Source organism: Miniopterus natalensis, chromosome 22 (assembly GCF_054644295.1).
Source record: "Miniopterus natalensis isolate mMinNat1 chromosome 22, mMinNat1.hap1, whole genome shotgun sequence".
Taxonomy (NCBI): Eukaryota; Metazoa; Chordata; class Mammalia; order Chiroptera; family Miniopteridae; genus Miniopterus; species Miniopterus natalensis.
Window position 1 is genome coordinate 12,915,075 of NC_142102.1, and position 23,842 is coordinate 12,938,916.

The following is a 23,842-nucleotide window of genomic DNA, read 5'->3' on the forward strand; positions in this document are numbered from 1 at the left end:
CTGTGAGTCAGGCAGCCACTGTGCTAATGACAGCTAACTCCTCGCATCTGCGCACCCGAGGTGAGCGCACTTGGAGGCTGTGCCCTCGGTGTGCAGGGGCCGGTTGTTACGCCCATTTCACAGATGAGGAAGCTGAGGCCTGAAGTGGTTCAGTAGCTTCCCCAGGTTGGGAGGCTGATGAGCCTTTGTGGAGGGACACTGTGTGGGCAGAGGGAAGCCGCAGCCTGAGGGTGGTGGGTGGGGTTGCAGGTGAGCCAGAGTTCCTCAATCTGTGCCCCCTGCTGCGGAGCTCAGGGTCCTTCCTGCAGTCCTTTCCAGGACCCAGAGATTTGTGCTCTCTGGGTCTAGAGATCTTGGTTTTCTATATGGGATGGGTCAGGAGTAGAAAGGGTCAAGATTGCCCTGGGGGCTCTACCCAGCTTCCGTGGGTCACTGGTTTTATTGTGCGTTGCTCCAGAAAAGTTTCTGGAGTAATTTTACGTAGTGACCTTTATCTGTGGGGTCTGCCTGGTGCTTGAGGGAACCAGGGGCAGGCCAAGGGGAGTTTTGAGGAAGGGGATTGTGAGGGCTCTAGACCAGCATGAGTGGGACGGGGGTGCAGAGGGGGTCCAGGAGGTGTCCCTAAGACACTGGTGCAGAACCAGGTTTCACACGCACAGATACTGGGAGCTTTTAGCAGGGCCGCCCGGCTGGGAAGCAGCCTCACTGCAACATGTCCAGTGGCCCCTGGTAGACTGAAAGGGCTGCTCTTTGAGCAGTGGGAACCTTCGCGGCTCTCAGATTTCATACTTTAAAAAAAAAAAATGCTCAGGAAGAAGTTGGCAAATGCAGGTTTCAGAATGGAAGATAAAGGGACCTGGTAATTTTAACTCCCTGTCCCTCCCCTGCCCCCATCCCCAGCCAACACAAAACCTACCCAGCACACTTGCGTGATCAAAAACAAATATTGAAACTGTGTGGAAATGAAAACGTTTACTCATAAAAGCTTAAAGAAAGTGTTAGAGAGTTTTTGTTGTGGAGAAACAGGGAGGAATAGCTTGGGGATTTTGTTTAAAGGTGGCATATGCCCCTCATGCAGTTTTAACACATAAATGTCTGTTACTCACTTCTCATAGGTCAGGGCTGCTTTGTGACTCCTGCCTGGCCCTGCCGTTTTCCATATATCCACTTCTGTAGTTCATGGGGATGCACAAGGAAGCCCTGGTTGTAAATTGAGATGGAGCTAGGGCTGGGTAAGCCATTTAGACAGAGGCGGGTGGAGGGAGCCATTTTAACCGAAAATAGAACCAATGCCATTCTTTCTGAGAGTTGAGTGGGATGGAGGGGAAAGAACCAGGAAAGGGCAGCCAGTAGGGAACTTTTTTGTGGTCCTGCAGCCTTGTCGTGGCTGTACTTGTCCGCACGACCAGGATTTAAGAAAAAAAATAAAAATCTGAGTTTACCTATCCCCACTCAAGATGCTTTTCCCCATTCAGTGTCCCTGAGCCCTGCTCCTCTGTGAAGTGTTTGGCATTGTGTGTGGTCCTCACTCCTCAAGGAGCTTTTTCACCCCTTCGTGCCTCCATGGACCTCCCTCTCCTCCCCACGCACACGCCTGGCCTCCCTTTTCAGTGACAAAAGGAGCAAGACCAAGGGCAGCCTCCCCTCCGCACCACACCTGCAGCCCCCTGGGTAGCTGCCCTGAGCTTTCCTTCTCACCTGCTTTGCTGAATGGAGGGCCAGTCCCTCTGGTCCCCCTCCTGGGGAACCGTCCATCCCCTCCCGTCACCTCCTCAGGAAACGTTTCTTCATCTTTCGCCTCCCTCTCTCCGGGCTCTTTCCCATCAGTAGACAGCATGGTTCAGTTCAGTGCTGTACAGTAGGACTTCCTGTGCTGGTGGGAAGTGCTCTGTGCATAGTCCAGTGAGGCTGCCGTCAGCCACAGGTGGCTGTTGGGCACTGGAACTGTGGCTGGCGTGGCTGGGGAACTGAATTTTTCAATTTTGATACACATTTAAACAACCACATGTGGCTAATGGCTGCCATGTGGGGTGGTGCAGCTTTAGCTTCTCTTATCTAATGTCTCTCTCTTGCTTCTGTTCCGCTTCCTTGCTCCCTTTCACCTGAAAACATCTCGAAAAGATATGTCCAAGCCCACTGTCTCCATTTGTTTTCTTTTCCCACCATTTGCTCACCTCCCACACTCTACACAGTCTGGCTTCTGCTCCCACTTCTCTACGGAAACTGCCAGGGTCACTGATGACGTGCAGGTTGTCAGACTCTGGCCTTGTCTTGCTCTGCCTCTCAGCTGCCTTCCTCACCAATGGCCACGGCCTCCTCGGAACACCTCCCCTCCCAGCTTCTTGCCAGCACTCTCCTGGCTTTCCTCTTACCTTCCCGGTGGTCCCTTTTAGTCTCCCCGCTGATTGTTCCTCTGCCTGACCTCTGAATGATGGGGTTGCTGGTCCTTAGGTCATGTTATCCACCCCCACCCATGTTCTAAATACCAGCTTCATGCTGATGAGTCCCCATGTTTCTTAGGGGCTCCTGACTCTTGACTATGCATGGAGCTCTCTATACTCATTTCAGTTCTCTCCGTCCCTCCGTCTTCCCCATCCCAGCCAGAGAGCGGCCCCACTATCCATTCACTTGCTAAGAGTCATCCTGGATTCTTCTCTCCCTCACCTTCCCCTCCCACCCCTCAGCATCCAGGCTGTCAGTGGGTCCTGTGGGTCTGTTTCCAGGATATATCGGAGTGCACTCGCCTCTCCCCATAATCATGACTCCCACTCTATACTTGGCCACCACTGCCTCCTTCCTGGACTCACTTCCTAACAGGCCCTCCAGCTTCCACTCTGGGGTGTCTCCCAGTCCATTTTCCACACTGGACTCCAACTGACTGGCTTTTAAAATCGCAAATCACATCACTCTCTTCCTGATATACCACCCTTCAGTCATCAAGAGGCTGGCCTGTGCCTCATCTCCACCTTTGCCAGCCACTCTGCCCAGCCCTCACTGCCGTCTGCTGTCACAGGCCTCCTTGGCTTTTCCTGCCCTGCCTCGGAGCCTTTGAGCCTCCTGTTCCTTCTTCCTGGAGTGCTCTTGCCCTGGCTCTGCAAATACCTTCCCTTCCTTCAGGTTTCGACATCAGGGTCGAAATCCTGGATCTCCAACAGACTCCTGCTCAGTCCTGCCTGACCACCCCAATCCTCGCTAGCATAAGCACACCTTTGTTTCCACGGCACAGGGCAAGGCTGCCCTCTGGGCTCTGTTTACTTATTTATAATCTCTTCCCCAAGAGCATCCGGCGAGGATGAAGTCTTACCTTTTCACCAGTGCATTCCAACACCCAGCACAGTGTCTGGCACCTAATAGGCCCCCAGTAAGTAGATTTTGATTGAGTTAATGCTTGCATATGCTGGGCAGCCTCGCTTGGATGCCCGCCTGGAAGTTGTGATAATTTTTGGATTACCTTTTATATAGCTTGCTTAATTGAGAGTCGCAAGGGCCAAGAGAGAGAGAAATCATATTTGGGTGCAATTTTCTTTTAATGCTAAAGCCAGCCATTTAGCTTCTACTGTGGCAGGGTTAGCTTTCAGGCCATGGGCTGTCATCCGAGTATTGGGGTAGTAAATTGTGTTTTTACCTGCTGTGAAAGGCTGACAGAAAGGCCGGCCTGTCTGCTGTTGTGACTTTTAGCTGATTTTGTCAGTGTTTACAAACAAGATCTACTGTATTTCTGTTTGGCTTCAGTTTACACTCATTTATTTTGTTCAGCCAAGATTACATTGCAGTGGACGGAGGCCACAATCTTGGTTATCTAACACCTTGGGCCTTCTTTCAGTAATCCATACCGATTAACTTTCTTTTGATGTTCATCCCTGCTCCTTTAATTTTCCATTCCTCCTGAATCACACCGAACTGTGCACTTCCTATAAATTAGGGCCTTTTATTTGGGCTTTGTGTTGACTAAAATAGATACAGCCTCTCAGATATATGGAGGGATCTGGTCTTCTGTTGGCCCTGTTGTGGGCTTTTTAGGCTTCACTTTCTAAGGTTCATTCAGCCTCTTCATTCGTAATGCAGTTGGAGAGTCTGTTGGAGATCCAGGGTGGGCAGACCCACTAGTTAGTTCCTGCCCTTGTGGAGGTTATAGTTTATAAGGGGAGATAAGCCACATGTACAAGTACCAGCTCTGTGTGCAAGTTTAAACAGAACGCTACAATCCATAGGGTGTCAGAGGCAGTGCTGGCTCTTTGGGGATCAGACGCTATGTAGAGGTGCTGGGCAGGCTGTTAGCATTTAGGATCACCCTCGTTATTTAGGCAGCCATCGCCCCTGTGTCAGAGTTGGAAAAATACGCAGTACTTGGAATGGGGTGGGCACTAACTAGAAGTGTATCGAGCGAACGTGTGCTAGGAATGAATGAATGCTGTCTGTGGGTTGACCTCTACTTTGGGGAGAGCCATCATTCTTGTTAGAAACAGCCCGGAACCTCCTTGGCACGGAGAGCACACATGATGTTCATACGCAGTCCCCCGAAGGAGGGTCCCGAGCAGAGGGATGGCTTGTTTTCGCCTAGTGCACTCAGCGATTTTGTGAAAGTACTAGTTTTCTGTAATGGCTCCTGGGAACTTAGAGTCGAACGTGGCGTCCCCGTTGGCAGATTTGTCTGTCCTCTCGCCTCGTCATGGCCTTACCCTGCTTGTCCTCACTCTTTCTCATCTACCACTTTTTTTTTTTTTTTTAACAAAATGAAAATAGCTTTGCTTTTTTTCCTAATTATAAAAATATTACATGTTCATGCTAAAACATGACAGCCTAAAGAAGGAAGTGAAAATTACTTGTCATGCCGTGTCACAGGAATAACCTCCATCATCCATCAGAGTCTGTCTCTGCAGACTTGTCTCTGCAGACTTTCCCCCGTGTAGAGATGTTTGTGTGTTTAGAGATACGTGTGTCCACATGGAGCAAATGGATTCATTGTTAAAAAAAAATGACATCATGTCATGCATCTGTTTCGTAATGTAAGTTTTTAACTTAAAATACCTTGAGTGGACATTTTCCCATGCCAGTAACTATAAACCCACACCTACTTCTAATATGTCCTTTTGCTGGGTGTTATACATCTTTGTAAACCTGCTTAAACCCTTTCTAGAACAAGGCAGGGTATATTAAAAAAACCAACAAGACATTTTGACAGTCCCTTAAAGCAATTGTTGGCTTTAAATGAATTACTGAAAGAAAAACAGTGCAGGAGACCAAGATCGCAGCGAACACTGGGAAGTGTGCTGTGGCACTGTAATTTTGGGTGAGTCACCGTTCCTTGGTGAATTTTGGTGAGAACATGAGGATTTGTCGTTGTTGCTAAGGGTGGTTGGTGGACCTGGGCCCAGTCGCTCAGATTGTTTCTGCTTGTTTGGAAATATCAGGGCAGAAAGATTCTGCGGTTAAGACCTGGGTAGGAAGGTTCTCTGCCAGCAGAAAGCTCCCATGCCTCACTTGAGTGCCCCTTCCTCTTCCAAAGCGTTTTTTTCTGGGGAGCATCACACCTCCTCCTTCACAGGTTTCCCTTGGTGCAAGCATTTGGCATGGACATAAGGACAGGAAGGGCCTCAGAGTCCCTGCTTCAGTTGTAAAGCTATGTTTTTTAAAACTTTAAAATATATATATATTTTTTTATTGATTTCAGAGAGAAGAAGGGAGAGGGAGAGAGAGATAGAAATGTCAATGATGAGAGAGTCGTTGATCGGCTGCCTCCTGCACCTCCCTTGCTGGGGATCAAGGAGCCTGCAACCTGGGCATGTGCCCTGACCGGGAATCGAACTGTGACCTCCTGGATCCTACCTTGATGCTCAACCACTGAGCCATGCCGGCTGGGCTGTAAGGCAATTTTTTAAAAAAAGCATAAAACCTGGGTAAATCCTGTCATATATCACCTTAGCCAACATCGGCACCCAAAGCCTTTGGGAAAAGACTACCCTTTGGTACATGGAGTGGGGATAGAATTCCCTTTTCCATTTGAAAAGAAAAACTTCCTTCACCTTTCTCACAGTGAAGTGAACAGTCCAGAAACAGATTTGCAATAGAGAAGAAGCGTTTTCCAGAATATTAGAAACCATAGGTGTATTAAGCCCTGACCTTATGGATCTTGAGAGTTAGACTTTATGTTTTTTTCCAATGAAAATAAAGTGAGCAGAACGAAGCCTGGTAAGGAATTCAGGCTCAAGACTTCTAATTTGCATTGGTTTTGATACACTGGTCTCTAAGCAGGGCTTGCTCTGTGTCTGCCCGTCTTGGTGTTGCACACGGTAGCTGCCCCGAGCCATATTTATAGGCTGGGAGGTGAGCGCTGGTGTCAGGGGCCAGTTTCCTAGTGGGGTGTGCTTTGTGTGGGAAGAGTACCAGGTTGGAAGCCTTGCTACGGGTATGACAGTCTCCAGTCGTCCTGCCATCGGGGGCTGCTAGCCACGTGGTATCACTCTGGTAGAATTTATTTAAATTATATTTCAAATTAGCTTGCTAGAATAAAAACATGCTTGGGGGAACACATTTAGACATTTGCCAACAACTAGAGAGATTTTTTAAAAAGATATTTTTAATCACAAGCCTGGTTGATAGTCTTATTATTATTCCTCTGAGGAACTGGGGATCATGGTGTCCCGTCTGTGCACCAGCCAAGACGGCTAACCTGAGAGTCGTGTTTTGAGAAACCCTTTAATGCCCTGGCCAGTGTGGTTCAGTTGGTTGGGCGTCGTCCTGTGCACCAAAAGGTTTCCAGTTTTATTCCTGGTCAGGGCACATGCCCAAGTTGCAGGCTCCATCCCCGGTAGGGTGCATGAAGGAGGCAGCCAATCGATGCCTCTCTCTCTGTTCTCTCCCTTTCCCTTAATCTCTCTCTCAAAAAACAATAAACTATTCTTTAAAAAGATAATAAATGTAGAGCTCAGATGAGTCTGACCACACCACCAAAACAAGAGAAACCCTTTAGTATACAGGTGCCTCCCAGCCAAACTGAAGCTGGGTCCCAGCCACAGGAGGGGCTCAGGCAGGCCCCTTTCTCTTTGCCTTGAGCTGTGGAAATCTTGGTCCAGATCACCGCTGTGGTGGGGCTGGCCCAACCCAGCAGCCCTTTGTTCTCCTTCAGCTCTGGGGGGAGTTTCGTCTGTGGGTTATGGGGTGGGGGTGAGATGTCCACAGGGATCCAATTAGTGAAGAATATTGCAGACCCTGCTGCCTGGGCATTGGATCCCTTTTGGGATCTTTAATTGGAGAAGCTTTTAATTGGAGTTGTTCAGATAAATGGAGAAAAGAAAAGTTGCTTTGGGTTCTGTTGTCTTGGGGGAGGAGGGTGGCGGAGAAGGTCCTCATGGGGAAAAGAAACGGAGGCTCCAAGGGGCAGGAAAAGGAGCTCCCGGTGGAGGTGGCATCAAGACAGAGTTCTCTAACTCCCCTGTGCAGACTGAAGGTGGAACTGGCTATCTCACCAAATTGAGTTCATTGTCGCGGAGGGCCGCTTGTCTCGCAGCTGGCAAGGATGGAGAAGTACAGACGGATCAAACTCCAGCCCCTTGGCTGGCTGTGTGAGCTTGGGCACGTCATCTCGCTAAGCTTTGTTTGTTCAGTGATTGAGATGATTGAGTGAGAAAATGTGTGTAAACATTTAGCACAATGCCTGACACATACGTACTCAGTGAGCAGTGGCCACGTTTATCATCATCACCATCAGCATCACCACCATCATCACCATCACCAGCATCATCACCATCACCACCATCATCACCATCACCACCATCATCACCACCATCACCACCGTCACCATCTTCACCATCACCATCACCACTATCATCACCATCATCACCCATCACCATCATCACCATCACCACTATCATCACCATCATCACCACCATCCTTTCTGCTTTGGGTGGGAGGTTGGCAGGTAACCCTTGAGGTACCTGCTGAAGTCCGTGGTTGGAGACAGTCCATCTCTCATCTTTAATCCTCTTGGGCGCTCCCCCAGTCCTCAGCTGCTCACTCACAGTCCTGAGCAGTGCCTGTCATCACGACCCAGACCATATGAGATTTGCCTTCTGAAACCTTGCCTCCTGTCACTCAGCCTCTCAGGTAGTGTTGGGGGAGGACTGTCAGGGGCCAGAGGACAGGGAAGGTCAGAAGAGCTGACCCACCTGTGCCAACAAGACCAGTCTGCCAGCTGGTTGCTTTCACGGGGAGGTGCAAGTGTGGACAAAAAGGGGAATGGTGTCTCCCTGTTTTGGGACTCAGACTAAGGATTTATTTTGCTGGTACAGAGGACGCTGGCTGGAGCTGAGAAGGAAGAGGAGAGGGAGGAAGTGGGTGGATTCCACAAGTGGTTTGGAGATGGGTTTGCTGGATCTGTCAGGGATTAAACATGGGGTACAGGACGAGGGAACGGGAGGGCATAGTTAGGACTCCTTCAGTTTTCGGTTTAAGCATCTAGTTCTAGTAGATGTGGGGAAGCCTGGAGGGGAGGATTCGGAGTGGAGTGGGGGAACCGAGTTCAGGTGGTGTCCACATGGTAAACTAGAGGCGGTGCGTGGAGCTGGGGCAAAAACAGTGAATTATATGCATCTGGGTCTCAGCAGAGGTCAGACTGCAGATAGACTGGGTGTGGTCACGACCCGGAGGGGTAGGCAGAGGAGGAGAGGGCTCAGGAGCCTGGAGCACCCACTGTTGAGGTGGCATCCAGGAAGAGCAGCCAGCAGAGAAGTCGGAGGAGGTGTGGCTACTGAGGGAGGAGGAAAGTGGGTGGTGGCATCAGGGCGGCTGATGGAGACAGTGTCCCGAAGAGGAGGGCTTGGGCACTGGTGTTGAGCGCTGCCGAGAGGTGCCCTGGGACTAGGCAGCATGGAGGATGCTGGTGGCCCTGGCCTGAGCCAGCTCAGTGGCGAGGTGGAGCCAGGAGCCAGGTGGGTCGGACGATGAGCGGGACGCTGGGAAGGGGGTTTTGTGGGGATGCGTGGACCGCTCTTTCAAGAAGGTGGCTGTGAAGGAAGTAGAGAAATAGGACTCTAACATGGGAGGCTGTCGGTGGAAGGCGAATGCCTTTAAGATAGACTCCTGCACGTGTAGACGCTCATGGGAATGCTGCGCCAGAGGGGGGATGACAGGAGCAAGGCCTTGAGGAAAGGACTGGTGCAGTTCCGGGCACCAGGGGAAGGGCTGTCCCTCGGAGGGTGAGAGGGAGGCACCCTTTCCCGGGAAGGAGGGGGGGGCCACGGAGGGGCAGATAGGTAGGCCGGCAGGCTTGGGCGTGGTGGAAGATGCGTGGGTCCCAGCCCACGGCTCCTGTTTGCTCCGTGAAGTCCAAGGCAGGTCATCCCCTGCGAGCACGGGTGGGGGACGTCTGAGGAGGAGAAGGAGGTGTGAGATCGTTGGAGTGGGTGGCAGGCCTGCCAGAGAAACCCAGGCTTGTGGCCGGTGGCAGAGACAGCTTGAAGTCAGAGAACATGAATTTGAAGTGAAACTTGTCCACCCAGTTTGGTGACGTCGCCCGGTTGCTTGGGTGTGGGCACGAGGAGGCAGAGGACAAGACACATCAGGCCGGGGCGGCGGGGAATTCTCCTCAGCGTGGTGGTGATGCTGTGGTAGACCATGGCGGGGCGGGCGCGGCTGGTCAGGGACGAGTGGAGCCGGGAGGTGGGTCCTGGAGAGCCAGCCAGTCACGGGTGGAGGTCTCTGAGGTGGGGCTACCTGCGCATCAGTGAACTGGGAGGATGGGCAGTGTGGGCAGGAGGCCGGGGGATGGAAATTCACACCCTGAGGGGGTACGTTCCTGGAGATGAGGGGTCCCGGGAGAGCGTCACAGAAGGGGCGTTGGGACGAAGGCCTTTTTGTGGAGGAGGTGAAGGAACTTTGTCCAGGGTGTTGGGGGTTGTCCACGTGGATGGTGGCAGTGGCAGGAGGTGGGCGGCGGAAGAAGCTGGGCCTGGAGCTGATGCCCCTGACCAGTGGCAGGAGAGGATTTGGAGGCCTCCACAGCGTGGAGGTGGGGAGGCACCAGGACAAGTCACCCTGACCCGCGTCCTGCTTCTGGGGGAGGTGAGGGGAGCAAGGCCGGGCGTGTGGGGCGGGGAGCGCTGTCCTCGGATCCTGGCTTCAGCTAAGGCGTGAGAGTGAAGAGAGCGTTCTGGCCATGCGGCTGGTGCCTGCTGATCTCAAGGGGTTCAGTGAGCCCGCAGACGGCTTGCCAGTGTGGGGAGGAGGCAGGACCGTCCCAGGCTCGTGAGTAAACCGAGCAGGGCGGTCCAAAGAACCTGAGCGACGTTGGGTGATGAGGGTGCGGCCTCTCCCTGAGGCAGGGGATGGACCGTGTTCGGGGACTGGGGTGGGGAGCAGGGCATATCTTTCTGAGCGTGGGAAGGACCTGGGGATTCGGGGCTGGTGGTGAGCCGAGCGAGTCAGCCTGGTGATGGTTGACTATAACCTTGAAGACCTTGGTCGGAGTAGAAAGTCACTGTGGTACCGTGTAAAGGTGGAGACGCCTGCTTCCCTGTGCGTCTAGAATGCTCCACTTGGTTCTGGCGCCAGAGTTGATCCAGATTTAGATGAGTGGAGGGATGTCTGGAGGAGGGAGAGCAGAGCGGGAGGGGTCTGGATAGTGCCCTGAGGACGATCTGCAGGAAGTTTTCGTAAAGTGGGGCCTCTCGATACCGTGCAGGGGTCTGTGAACGCCCCTCCTTCCAGGTGTGTGGAGAATCGTACATGGGTATGTGTATCTCTGGGGAGGGTGTCCATAGTTTTTATGAGACTTTCAAAGGGTCCTTGACCCAAAAGGGATTAGAACCACTTGTTTAATGGAGTCATGCATTTGAGCGGAGAGGAGGGAGAACTTGGCCAAGAGGTGAGGGTATCGGGAGGAGAGAGCTGTTTCCGTGTCGATGACCAGCTGCCGTCGGGGGGCGGGGGTCGTGCTCTGAGTGACCTCACCTGGCGGAACTCAGATCCGCAGGAGGGAGGTGAGGGAGCCCGAGAGCAGCCGTCACAGGTGGGGTATGCACAGGGCAGGTGGCAGAGTGGGCGACCTGTGATGCTTTTGATGCAGAAGCTTTGTCCAAACCTTGTTCTGAGGAGTTAAGAGCTTTAGGTGCTGCTATGTTTTCTTCGTCCTCCGGCAGACTTTCTTGTGGGCTAAGGTGTGCTGGGGGCTCACGCCCTGCAGGTGCTCGGGTGTGCAGTTCCGAGGAGCACAGGACCCTGGAAGCCTGACCTCCTTTCTGGAGACGGCACATTAATTACCATCTCAGTGACTGGGGGCCTCCGTGGACCCGTGTATGGGAACACTGTTCCTGATGGCATTGCCGTGGGCGTGCTCAGCTCCTCCTCACACCGCGTGCCCGCCGTGGCCTGTCTAGACGTGGGTCCCTTTTCCTGATGTGGAGCTGGGAGAGTGAGCCCTGGAATGGGCTTGCAGGCCTGGCTGGAGCACAGCCTTCCTCTGAGAGGGAGGGGGCCCGGTACAACCCACACCCAGCTTGTTCCCAGGTGACGCTTGGGCCCTCACCTTACTTTGACACCAACAGAATCAGATAGACTGGCTGCATTTAAAAGTGACTCCCATGGGACAAAGCTGGTGCTTCACGGTCTGGCTGTGTTAGAGTTCCCTGCTGTACTTTCCCTTCTCTTGGGTCTTTTCTTTATTAAAGCAGGCGTGCCTTACCATGGATAGAATATTCTGGAAAACGGGAGTTGGAGCCCCGCAGCTTGAGTGGAAGCTTATCACTCGCTTCAAGGGAAGAAGCTAAAGAAAGCCACTCCCTGGCTTCTCCCACGCATTTTAGATGTTCTGAAGGCTTTGCGTGCAAAGGAAACAGTGCCTCCTTCCTTAAATAATTCAGTGGAGCTCTCTGAGCATGGAGTGCTGCTGGGCTTGGTCACACGGGAGCCCCCAGAGCCCCTCTCTCAAGGGGAGAGCTTGGGCAGGTGCCCAGGGAGGTTGTCCGTGTAGAAAAATGGATGCAGCTTCACACATCTGCATTTCACGCACTTGGTGAAATTGGCACAACCCTGGAAATGTTGCCCCAAGAGGCTGCATTCATCATGTTTGTATCCCCCATGAATTCTTAGTTGGTCTTACCCGTCCCTTGGCTGCCACATGATTGCCATGTGACTGCCATGTGAGATAACTGTAGCCTTGGACCAAGTGTGTACCCTCCCGAGCACTGTAGCATTGGCACTGGCTTCTGTATGTATTTGGTGGACGTTTCTAATTCATGCACTCGATCTTCTGGCCAAAGAGCCTCCCCTCGGGAGCAGTGGTGGCATTGCATCCAGCCCGTTATTTCCTGGGGGTCCGCAGTCCTATGGTTGCATAGGCTCTTTTTCTCTGCAGCCACAGAGTGGTATGTGGAACAGATGTGGGGTCAGGCCAGATGGTCATGGTGGAGTCTTACTTGGTTCCTGTAGAAGAGTGAGTTCTGCCGGGGGAAGGGAACTAATATTTATCGATTGTTGATATGCATTATGTCATTTAAGCTTCATGATTTATGAAGAAATGAGTTCAGAGAGGTTAAGTTACCTGATTAAGGCCACACAGCCAGAACACAGAGTGTGGCTGGTGGTTATATATGTTGTCTGGCCCTGAGGTTCATGCTCTGCAAGACTTTTACAGTCCATGACAAAAACAGCCTTTGTTTCAAAAGTACAACTTGAGGTTTAAAACAAAAGCAGAGACGAGCCTCAAGGAAGTTCAACTACCCTGCCTTTCCAAGGGCAGGGGCTAAAAGCAGGAATTTGCTCCGATATGATCGCCTGGCCAGTCACACAGCTCTGAGCTTTCTGCCAGTTTCTCCCCAGTAATCTGCTGAGCCATTCCTTTGTCTCCCGTTTCCCATCCTTCTGTCTCCCAGTTTCTCCCTGCTCCTGTTTCTCAGGTTTCACTAGAGGTTCTTAGAACAACTTCAGTCTTCAGTCCTGTTGAATTGCGTGTTGCGATCACGTCTGTTAAGACATTATTCAGATCACATAATAGGAATCTCAATCTCCAGTAAGCCAACCTGTTAGGCTGGGTCTACGCCAGATTGGTTACATCGATATTAATGCTGACACAAGAGGGCTGTAAGTTTCCCAGAGCCCACGTAGCTCACTCTCTTTTCGGCTACGGATCAGAATTGTTCTGTACTCGTTTCCCACCATTTCCCATCCTTGTCCGTGGTCCATGCTTCAGGTGGATGCCTGCATTGTTTGTCTCAATTATGCACAGAGTGGTCGTTTTGTTTTGTTTTATTTTTGCCAAGTGCTGTAGCTGCCTTGCTGTAGCTGGGCCCTCCCGGCTGTAATAGAAGGATCTGCCTATTGGGAACATGAGCAAGAAGGTGCTTTAGGGAAGTGGCTTCAGGACTGGTTCCCCAACCAAACGGCAGTTTACTCAAGCCCCCCATCCGGGGTGAGAGGCCAGACTGAGTCTGACATTGTGGAATTTGACTCTCTCTGTGCAACTTACAGAATTCGTTTAGCTTATTTATGTCTTTTTTTCCTAGAGCAAGTCTCTCACCCACTCATAGCTGAAGTAACCTAGTGGATCTTGAGGAAGTCGGACTAGCGTGTGATCTGAAACCCAGATAGGAGGGTCTAGTTAAGCGTTTTTTGTAGGAAGAAGTTTGTAGCTGAGGGTCTTCCAGGCAGTCCGTTTTTAGAAGGAGCACTTTCTGGTCGCCACTGGAACAGGTAAAAGCAGTTTTCCCCATATCCATGGGATCAAATATTTGCATGGTGGAGGCAGAATCCACTGTAGGTACTCAAACCTCTGTGCCCAAGGGCTTCTGGTTTTTCCTGCTTGGGCTTATCAGTATCACAGGCTTGTTTAATTTAGGTCACCTGTGTTCAGGTGGCAGTCAGTGGTACCAAAACTGCATCCACCAGACCAGGTGGAGGCTGCTCAGCAGCCGATTCTTAGCCCAGCGGTGTCCTTCTCACAGTCTAACTTTGCTCCTTTGTTCAGTCAGTTGAGTAACATTTATCAAGTACTTCCAGGGTGACTAAGATGGATTTTGCCCCTGTCTTTGTAGAGCTTACAGTATAGCAGGGAAAATGGATATTGCTTAATGATAATCCATTCATGTATTTCTTGAGTAGCGTGTGCTAGGCGCTGTCCATGGTGTTGGCAATATCAGTGAGTGAGACAGCAAGCCCCTGCCTTCCTGAAGCTTACGTTGTGATGAGACACACAATAAGTAAAAATATAACAGGTACATTTTCTGGCATGTTAGAAGACAGAAAGTGCTGTGGGAAGCAGAGGCAGGTGATTGGGTGTGTGGGCCAGGCCAAGTGGGGTGTGTGTGCCAGTTGCAGAGAGTGGGACGCATGAAATGAAGATTATAGACGGGTCGGAGTTAAGGGTAAACGACGGGGATATAGCCTTGGTAAGGGATGGGTAAGATAAGAAGGAACCTCTCTGCCCTCAGACCTGCTGAGCAGCTCAGGAGTGCTTCAGCCGAACGTGGTGGGAGCGAGGAGAGGAAAGTGGCAGAGGTGGTCTGGGAAGGAGGGCCAGTGGAACAGGTGTGGGATGTCACTGGTGACAGGCACAGTGGGGTGAGTGCGAAGGAGCCCGAAGCGTGTGTGGGGCTAGATGACTCAGGGAACTCTCACTTAATAGCCCTGTGTGGCCTTGGGCAACTGACTTAATTTCCCCCCCTTTCTGTTTTCCTCTGTGAACTGAAGACAGACACAGACTCTGATTTCTCAAGGTTGTTGGGACGATTGGGTGAGATATGTATGTCGGTACCCAGCGTGATGGCCCCACACAGTTGATACATGCTGGAGCTTCCAGGAAATACCTTGTCCCAGGCACTGCTGAGGCTGGGTGCTGAGGGTCTCAGCCTGTGTGGCCATGGAAAGGCATTTCCAATGTAAAAACTGGATTTCAGTAGAGGAACACGAATTGCTCTGAAGATGCAAGTGTGCATGGAAACCGTGACTCTGAGGCTGGAGGCTGGAGGCTGGAGCAGAGCACCGGGAGACGTAAACATGAAGCGGGGAGACATCTACACAGCCATCTGGTCCTTCGGAGGAGCCGGCGCTGTGTCCTTGGAGCATGTTCCGGGGCCAGCTGTCTGACACCTGCCTCCTGGCTCGTCCCGTCCGCTAAAAGTCAGGCATTGGACCTTTTCCAGAAGGGAGAAGCTATAGCAGACCCAGTACTGCAGCCTCCTGTCTGATTCATCATAACCTGCTACCCACACGGGAGCCAGAGCACTTCCCAGAGTGGCGGGAAGCACAGCATTCTGCTGGCCGGGCATTCTCCCACTGAAGACCTACCAGTACCCCGCACACATTCCTCCCACAGCCAGAGAAGTATGAAGGACCTTGATGGGGGGCGCTCCCAGCCCCTGTTGTTGGCTCTCTCTGTGCACCCCTCTCTCTCATCCCTTTGCTGAGACATGTCTTCTGGGTGCCGGGCTCACCATGGCACCTGATGTATTCTGTTTGGTGCTCTCCAGCTTCTTCCAGGCCAGGCAGGGCACATGGGCAAGGTCATTTGTGCAGCACACGGGGGTGGAGGGAGGAGGCTGCTGGTGGGGAGGCCATAAGCCAGGCCTCTAGTTGTGCTGGCTCAGCCTGGAACTGAGTGGGTCAATATATCTCGGTGTGCGTGTCACGCATTGCCAAGCAGTCCTGCGGGAGAGAGGGCTTTCCCTGCTGCCCAACGAAATTGGGTGACCAGTTTGCACTGTGCCTCGAAGGACATAGGATTCTGACCAGTGGGGGTGGCCAAGTCCAGGGTGGAGACTGGCAAGAGGATCAGCTTATCAGAGGGCAGGTTGGGTGTTAAGCCTGTCGGTTGGATAAGGGATTGAGGGGAGGAGGCCACAGGGTCTGGTGGAGACCAGGCTGGGTGAGGACCTGGATCTCATCTCTGGGGACAGCCTGCACAACCCTATTAATGCATAGCTGGACAGGGTGGACGCCTGTGGTTGGTTTCAATGGGGCGAGGTCGACAGGGTGTGGTACAAGAAACTAAAGCCCCAAAAAGGCACCCTTCACTCGTGTCACTTGTTTGAGGTCCACAAGGGCTCCCTTTGGGTTGAACGTGGCTCGCTCGGCTCCCTCAGAGTGAGCACACACCTAGTGCCGAGGGCTCCGTGGAGCTTGGCACTATTTCTGTGCTCCTGCAAATGCCCATGTTTATTTTTAAACTTGAGCCTTTGTAAGCAGGGATGTATCATGCGGGCTTTGATTTTGAGTAAAAAGCTTCTCTTGGGCTGATGGAACCTGCAAAAGAGGTCCTTGGTTTAAAGTTGAACACTCTCTTTATTTAACACCTCAGTTTATGTATTCTGGCATTACAGGGAAGGCCACATAGTAATTTGCTTTTTAAAAAGTCCTGGAAAGAGGAAACCCACGTACAGTTTGCTAGTTCCCTGACTTTGTCCTGGCAGATCTGTGTCATGAGCAGTGGTGCTGAGACAAGGGAGGTCTGTGTCGGAGGCGGGCAGGTGGTGACAAGCAGGATGGACCCCCCCCCCCACTCCTGCCAATAGGAGCTCATGGACAAGGGGCTTAGGATGGAATGTCTGTTATCTTTTAAGCACTTGCAAGCAATACCGGAACAGTTAATGAGATTAGCTTGGAGTTTAAGGTGGAGGGTTCTGCACACATCTTTATTTATGGCTTTCCTCCCAGAACCCATTAAAATGATAGTAGAGAGATTATTAAAAGTATAATCCTGTGACATCAGAGTCAATGGGAGGAGAGTACCAGCAGCTGAAAGATTGCAGCAGATTTATGGGTGATAGAAAGGGGGAGGGATGGGAGTGTCGGAAATGCAGCAGAGGAGACGGGGGCCCTCACTGCTGTCTGAGGAGCTGCTAGACTGTTTTCCAAAGCAGTTGCTCCACTTAGCATTCCCACCCGTGGTTTGTCTACCTTCTCGACCACACTTATTGTCTGTCTTTTGTATTGTAGCCCTGCTGGTATGTGTGAAGTAGTATCTCGCTGTGGTTTTGGTTTGCATTTTCTTGGTGGTTAATAATGTTGAGCACCCTTTCATGTGCTTTTTGGCCATTTGTATCTCTTCTTTGGAGATAGTCTGTTCAGATTATTTGCCTCTTTTTAAATTGGGTTATTCGTGCTTTTGTTACTGAGTTCTAAGAGTTCTTTATATGTTCTGGATGCAAGTTTCTTAAGTTTCTTAACCCAATTCTGTGGTTTACCTTTGATCAGCTTCTTTGATGGTATCAACTGCAGCACAAAAGCTTTATATTTTGATATAGAGCAGTTTTATATTTTTTATTTTGGTGTTTATGCCACATCTGGTGCTTTACCAAGTCCTCCTAATGGCACATTTGAAATCTTACAAAGCCATTTCCTTCTTTCTGTCCCCACTGCTCTTGGCTACGCTCTCATCTTCCTGTGCCCGGACGTTTGCATAGTGATTTTTTATTAGCCTCCAGTCTCGTCCGCCTTCAGTCCATCCTCAGTACAAATGCCGGGTGTTCCTGTGAGTTGTAGTTCTGACTGTGCTGCTCCCTTGCTCAAGAACTGGCATTTCCTGAATTTATTTACCACGGCCCAGCTCACCCTCTTTAAGGCATCAGTGGGAGGCCAGCAGACCTAAGGCAAAAAACATACTCTTAAAGGGGGTAGCAAGATGTGGTCTCCCAGGTGAATTAATTGCTACAAGATCGTCCACATTTATATTTGAGTGCTTTTTAATTAATTGTAATGGAATAAAACGTCAGAGAAATTTATTTCTAGTTTATTAAGAACAAAATGCAGATTGGCCCTGGCTGGTCAGCTCAGCTGGTTAGAGCATTGTCCCGATATGCCAAGGTTGCGGGTTCAATCTCCAGTCGGGGCGCATCCAAGAAACCACCAATGATGCATCAGTAAGTGGAACAACAAAGCGATGTCTCTCTCCCTCTCTAAAATCAATAAATTTTAACATACACACACACACACACACGCACGCACAAGAACAAACTGCAGAAATGGCCAGACGTCTACTGTTACTTTTTCTATAGATAAATATAAAAACCCTCAACATGTAAAACAGAACATTATTGTTACAGTTCTTTAGGAAAATCCTATCTAATAATATTATTATCCTATCTAATAATATTAGTGTTGCCAAGTCCTGTCCTCACGTCAGGTCCGGCATCGAGTCTTCTATATTTTGTTTCACTGCCGTGCAGTAGGAAATCCTCTGCACACAGATGTGTTAACAGCAGAAGGAAGAGCAGAGCCTCTCCTTGGGCAGGATCCTACGCTCCGGAGTTAGGCTGTTCCAGGAATCCTTCATCCTTAAGGCTTGGGCAGCTCGCCGACCTGGTTTTTAGAAAACATCCCTTGGATGGATTCTGATTCTTGGCTTGTGGAGTTCACAGTGAGCAAATCGCAAAACTGCTTTTTTGTTTAAAGCTCCCCTTTTCACCTTAGACTCAGACAGAATTCGTTTTTGTCCTATACATGTTCAACATGCCATGTGTGGAATAAAGTCATGACTTTATGTTGAAGTCCTAAGACAGGATGTCTTCCAGGGAGGAAACACTGTGACTAGAAGGTGCTGTTGATGCCTGGCTAGCTCGTAAGGGCGGGTCACAGCGCCGCGTGTGGCTCCGATGACAGGTGTGGGTGCATCACACAGCTCCCTCGGGACTTCCCGCAGCCTTGGGTGGAGAATCCAGTTCTCAAAGGTGACATCACATAATTACGGGAACAGCAACCCAAGTGCATTTAATGTTTTTCATATATAAATATAGGTGTGTGTATTTATATAGGAAATTGTATCTTTTTAGTTATTAATGTAAACGGGACCTTTAAAAAGCCATTATATATCTGTCTGGTGGTTTGCATATATAGGAAGGCTGTCGATTGTATTTTTTATTAGTTTATACCTGGCGGTGTTGCTGAACTTTATTATTCATATTCTCTTCTTTTTCACTTGATTTTCTCGGCTGTTCTAGATGTGCGATGTTATCTACAGCCCACAGTAACTTTAGTATGGGGATTTTGTGTGAATGCGGAACCACAGTGTGCTCACGGGTTAGATTCTTTGCGTGGAAGAATGTGCTAGAAGCACCTGTGTTCGTATCTCCTTTTTCTCCAGCTCGCTGTCCTAAGATTTGGGGGTTTGACCCTGCCAGTATAGGGGGCTGCTGACAGTCTAGAGACTGGGGGAGCCCGGGGAGCCCATGCTTTGGAGGCCCTTTGACAGGGGCTCAGTTGAGGGCCTGTGTCCTGAGACCACAAGTTAGGTGTCTCGAGGCTCTGTGGTGGGACGCGAGGGACTCACAGGAACTCTCCTGACCGGCCAAGGGGAGGACGTCCTAGGCCCAGAGAAGGGCATGCGCATGGTCACAGGAAAGTGCAGGTGACTTGGACGTGCTGGCTGGGAAGAGGCAAAGCCCATCTCATGAGGGGCAGGGCCAGGTGGTCAGGGCCTGTGGGTCACTCTGATGCACCTGGAGCTGGGGATAGAGGCCCGAAGTCTTGGAAGCCGGGTGGGGAGCTCCTTCCATACCCATTGAGGCTGGGGAGCCCTCCCTCTTGGTGCTGTGTGGATGATGGTGGAGTTGGAGAAGCTCAGGACTCAAGGCAGAGGAGCTACTGAGGGCATCCTATGGGACTTGCAAAAACTGTTTAAATGGCTGCAAAATAATGTCTGAATGATTTGTTTTCATTCAAATCAAGTAGAAATAGGAATAATAAGAATTATGAGGTTTCACAGGTGTGTATCAGAGAAGGCCTGGAGCTGAGCATTGCCAGTGAGGGACTGTTAGAAACTGAGGCATTCTTCTTCAAAACGTCATCGCGCCAGCTCTTTGCAGAATCATTTCACACGGAGCCAGAATTCGTTCTAGGCCAGAGTGGTTTTCATAATCCAAACATACGTGTTTTGCACAGAGTGTCTAATTATTCTCAAGGACAATTACTGTCAGGTTCCAAAATGTGTTCAGTGAGCAGCAATTGGTGCTCATTCAGCTCTGAAAAGACTAGGAACAGTAGGTTACATTGTCTGCCTAAAAACACTTTGCCATCTGGAAACATCTGCTTTCTATTTAAAGCCCCAAAGAGGGATGGGACCTATTTGAAAGAGAGACCCCAAGCCTCAGACACCAGGGAGAGGAGAGAGAATTGGGGATGAAGGTGGTATGTCCTCCAGCAGGCACTCTCTTCAGCTTTTCCCTGCTGGGCAGGGACGCTGGCCACCTGCGTTCGAAAGTTCTGCTTCTCTTGGGTTTTTCTATTTATACTGATCTGCACACTTACGGGAGCTGACTTCTGTGTCCTAGTTCCATCTCTTTTACTCTCCCCGGGGAGGCAGGATGCCCTGTTGGAGTTGGGGTTTGCTCTTCTGAGTTTTGTGGTGAGGTTTGTGCAGTTCTGATGTTGCCCACAAAGATGTAAAGGTTTGTTCAGGTTGCCTGAAATCACCACGGCCCTCAGCTTTCCATGTGGATGATGCCACCTGCTCACAGTCCTGTCCAAGGGTTAAGTGAGAATGTATATAATCTGCTTGGTGTACAGTTAACTCCTACGAAGATCCAGTCTTACTCATCTGTTACGTAATAAACTGCCCCAAACTTAGCACATTTCTACGGGTCAGGCGTCCAGACATGGCATCGCTGGCCCTCAGCTTCAGAGTCCCTCAGGAGGTGTCATCAAGTTGTTATTCTGGGCTGGGGTCTCACCTGAAGGCTCAGCTTCCCACCTCTCCCCGGAAGTGGCATTTCTGGTTGGGGTCCCACGGGCAGCCTGTCGTGGCATCAGTTCCTCCCCAGAGCTGAGCGGGCGGATTTGGAGGTGGGCCCTTCTCGTCTGCACACTCACACGCCCAGAATCATGCCAAGCTGACGGCTCGCTGCCTTTGCTTGTCCCAGGTCAGAAAGCACCGCCATCTTTTCTTTTTTTTAAATTTATTTTTATTTTTTCAGAGTATTTCCATATTTATTAGGCCAGCATTCCTTTACCTAGCTGGGCACCTAAACTGATAGCTGGTGCTATGAGCTTGAAGAAGTGTGTGTTTCCACTGAGGGGTAGTGGTTCCGTTCACTTTCTTCCAAGCCAGGCTTTTACTTGAGTGTAGCGACAGGTCGAGGGAGTGGCCCTTGCCGTCTTCTCTTGCTTTCCTTTCTTCACTCTCACTCCTGTGGGCTTCGGGAGCATGGAGTGTTTGAGGAAGGCCACTGCTCGGCCACGCCAGGCTGCCCTCTTTCCTCACCAGAGCACCTCTGCCTCCCCTTGCCTCTCCCCCCATCCTTCGCACCCAAAGGTCCTGCTCTTGGTCGCGGTGTTGTCCCCGTGGGCTGTGGGAGGACATTCGGTGTCATTCTGGAGGAGAGATGCTGGCTGTCTGCGTCACTCCTTCCATCTTTTTCTAGATCATCTGATGTCTAATGTGACTATCTCCCCAGCTTCTCTGAGGATAACCCCCCCTGGAACTCTTTGAAGAGTGTACTACTCAGGCCCCTGCCCTGGAGAGCCAGGTTCCAGGGGGCTATGCTGGGGCCCGGGCACTTGTATTTTTAGTTGAAGTGCCCCAGCTAATTGCTGTTGATGGTCTGAGGGCCCTAAAATCCAGGCCCAATCCCTCTTCCTGGGTGTGGAGGACAGGAGGGAAGGTCCGAAAGCCCCATCCACCCCACGGAGGGCCCCTGCCTCGCTTGTTTGTGCTCTGCCCAAGGGAGGCAGAGATTTTAGCATAACTGGGTTCTTTAAAAACCCCTTCTGTATTGCTGCCCTTCCTTCTCTCACATACGCTGGGAAAACCACGTGAGCAGTGTTTTCCTCTGCGGTTGTGGACTTAGACGATTACCAAAATACAGTGCCTGGGCCCTCAGCAGCACAGCTGGGCCTCCAGATGTCAGATTGCCTGTGCGGGCTCAATTAGGAGGGCTTGTGTCCATGTGCACACTCCCCACAGGCTGCCCTTGACAGCAGATGCCGCACTCACGTGAAAATGAATAGTCCTTTTGTTCCCGCAGCTCTCACCCTGCTACTGGAAGGGTGTCGGTACAGGATTGAGTGGGTGAGTGAACTCGGTCACTGTTGAGAAGAGAAACCTCCTAGGAATCCACATTCCCAGGGGTACTTGTCCTGCTCCCGGGATCCGGAAGGAAAGATCCAGGGGCCAGGAATGCTGGTCTCAGTGTTCTTCTGGAAAGTGCTGCATTGAGGTGGCCCGAAGAGCATGCTCTTAGCTTTATTCATTCGGAGAAACAGCCATGCGACCACAGTTGATGGTCGACGCCAGTATTGTATTCATGGTGTTCAGGATAGTACACAGCTTTCCTGGGAAAAGTTTCTCTGCTTAGAAAGAGCTTTCCTTCCAGTAATGAGCCTCCTAGAGTCGAGAAGGGTGCAAAGACTGCTCTGCCCGTAACCACCCCACTCCACAGAAAAATAGATAATGTACTAGTTTGGGCAGTGACCACATGGAGAACTTACAGGTGTGCGGGTGGAAAAGCAGCAACACAGAGGCAAGAACAAGAGAGAGATTCGATGAATTGTACATAGAACTCAAAAGGCTCGTAAGTTGGAAACATGAAACTTGAAGGCTCCATCCATTGTGAATGAACGCACCATTCATAAAATGCTGGGGATTTGAGACGTGCTTAATAGAAACGTAACATGAGGTTGCAAATGATTCACAAAGTCCTAAAGTTGCTGCGGAACCTCCCAAAATAAATGTGTTGCGAATTTCTAAAAATGCCAACGGGATGTCAGAAAAAGAATAGGGCAGTTGGCGGGATGGAGAAACACTCACTGGACAGGGAGCCGCCTTGACGCAAAAGGCTCATTAGGCCAGTTGCCCCACAGCCTCAGGGTGCCTGGTCTCTCTCCTCTCTCCCTTTTCTTATTTTAATTGCCTCATGCATATGTATCTTCCCTATAAGCTATTAAATCTTCGGGAGGGAGTCGTAGATGGCTTGTAAATAACAAACAAGACGTAGAGGCGCGTCCCGCCCGTTCACACGCCCCCCTCTGTCTTATCTTGCAGAGAGCAGCCCATATTCACCACACGCGCCCACGTCTTCCAGATTGACCCCAACACCAAGAAGAACTGGGTGCCCGCGAGCAAGCAGGCCGTCACCGTTTCCTACTTCTACGATGTCACGAGGAACAGCTACCGGATCATCAGTGTGGACGGAGCCAAGGTACCAGCCCACCGGCCGGGTTTAACACTCACAGTCCCTCACGTTCCATCTAAAGCACGATGATAGATGTGAAACGTGGGCGGGAAAGGACATGCCCCACATCTGCCACCTTATTGTGATTACGTCTTATAATCACATATCCTGCTTTTTTTTTGCTTTCCCCCCCACTTAAAATTATGGCAAATGAAGAAAAAAGATTTCCCGGTTGCCACATTGTCTTTATAACTAGCATTTCAGTGCCTGTGTAATAATTCCGCAATGGCCCTGTCATGCTCTTAATCTCCCCCTTTATGGTTAGGTATTTAAGGGGCTTCCAGTTTTCCACTGTTACCGATAATGGGCATCTGCATGCAACCACTGTCCTCGTTTGAACATCGAACTTACCTGGTGCCCTCTTTTGGACATTTCCTGAGGCTGGATTCCTGGAAGTAATATATCAACACTCTGTGGCTCTTGATGGTAGCTGCCAACTTGCTTTCCAAAGTGGTCTTTCCCCCACCGCGTCTGAGAATTGCACCCTGGCCAGTCTGGTTTTGGTGTTCTTAGGCATGGGAGTTGATTTTAATAAATGGCTTTGCAATATTTCTTGAAATAATTTTTTTTTTCTGATACTTTCATTATTCTGCTCTCTTCCTTGATATTTTTGCCACATTATATGGAAGCAGAATTAAAAAGGGATCATAGGTCGATGCTCAACTGCTCAGCCACGCTGGCCGGGCTTGTTC

At 50.6% G+C, this 23,842-nt stretch overlaps 1 protein-coding gene across 1 annotated transcript in view; it reads left to right on the top strand.

The window, feature by feature from the left end:
- The first annotated feature begins 9,904 nt into the window (after nucleotides 1–9,904).
- The window catches only part of HOMER2 (homer scaffold protein 2), a 28,144-nt gene continuing 14,206 nt past the window's right edge, over nucleotides 9,905–23,842 (top strand). The window contains exons 1-2 of the mRNA XM_087829261.1: nucleotides 9,905–10,006; nucleotides 22,914–23,117. Coding sequence (XP_087685387.1) covers nucleotides 9,905–10,006; nucleotides 22,914–23,117 — 306 coding nt within the window. The remainder of the gene's footprint in view (nucleotides 10,007–22,913; nucleotides 23,118–23,842) is intronic.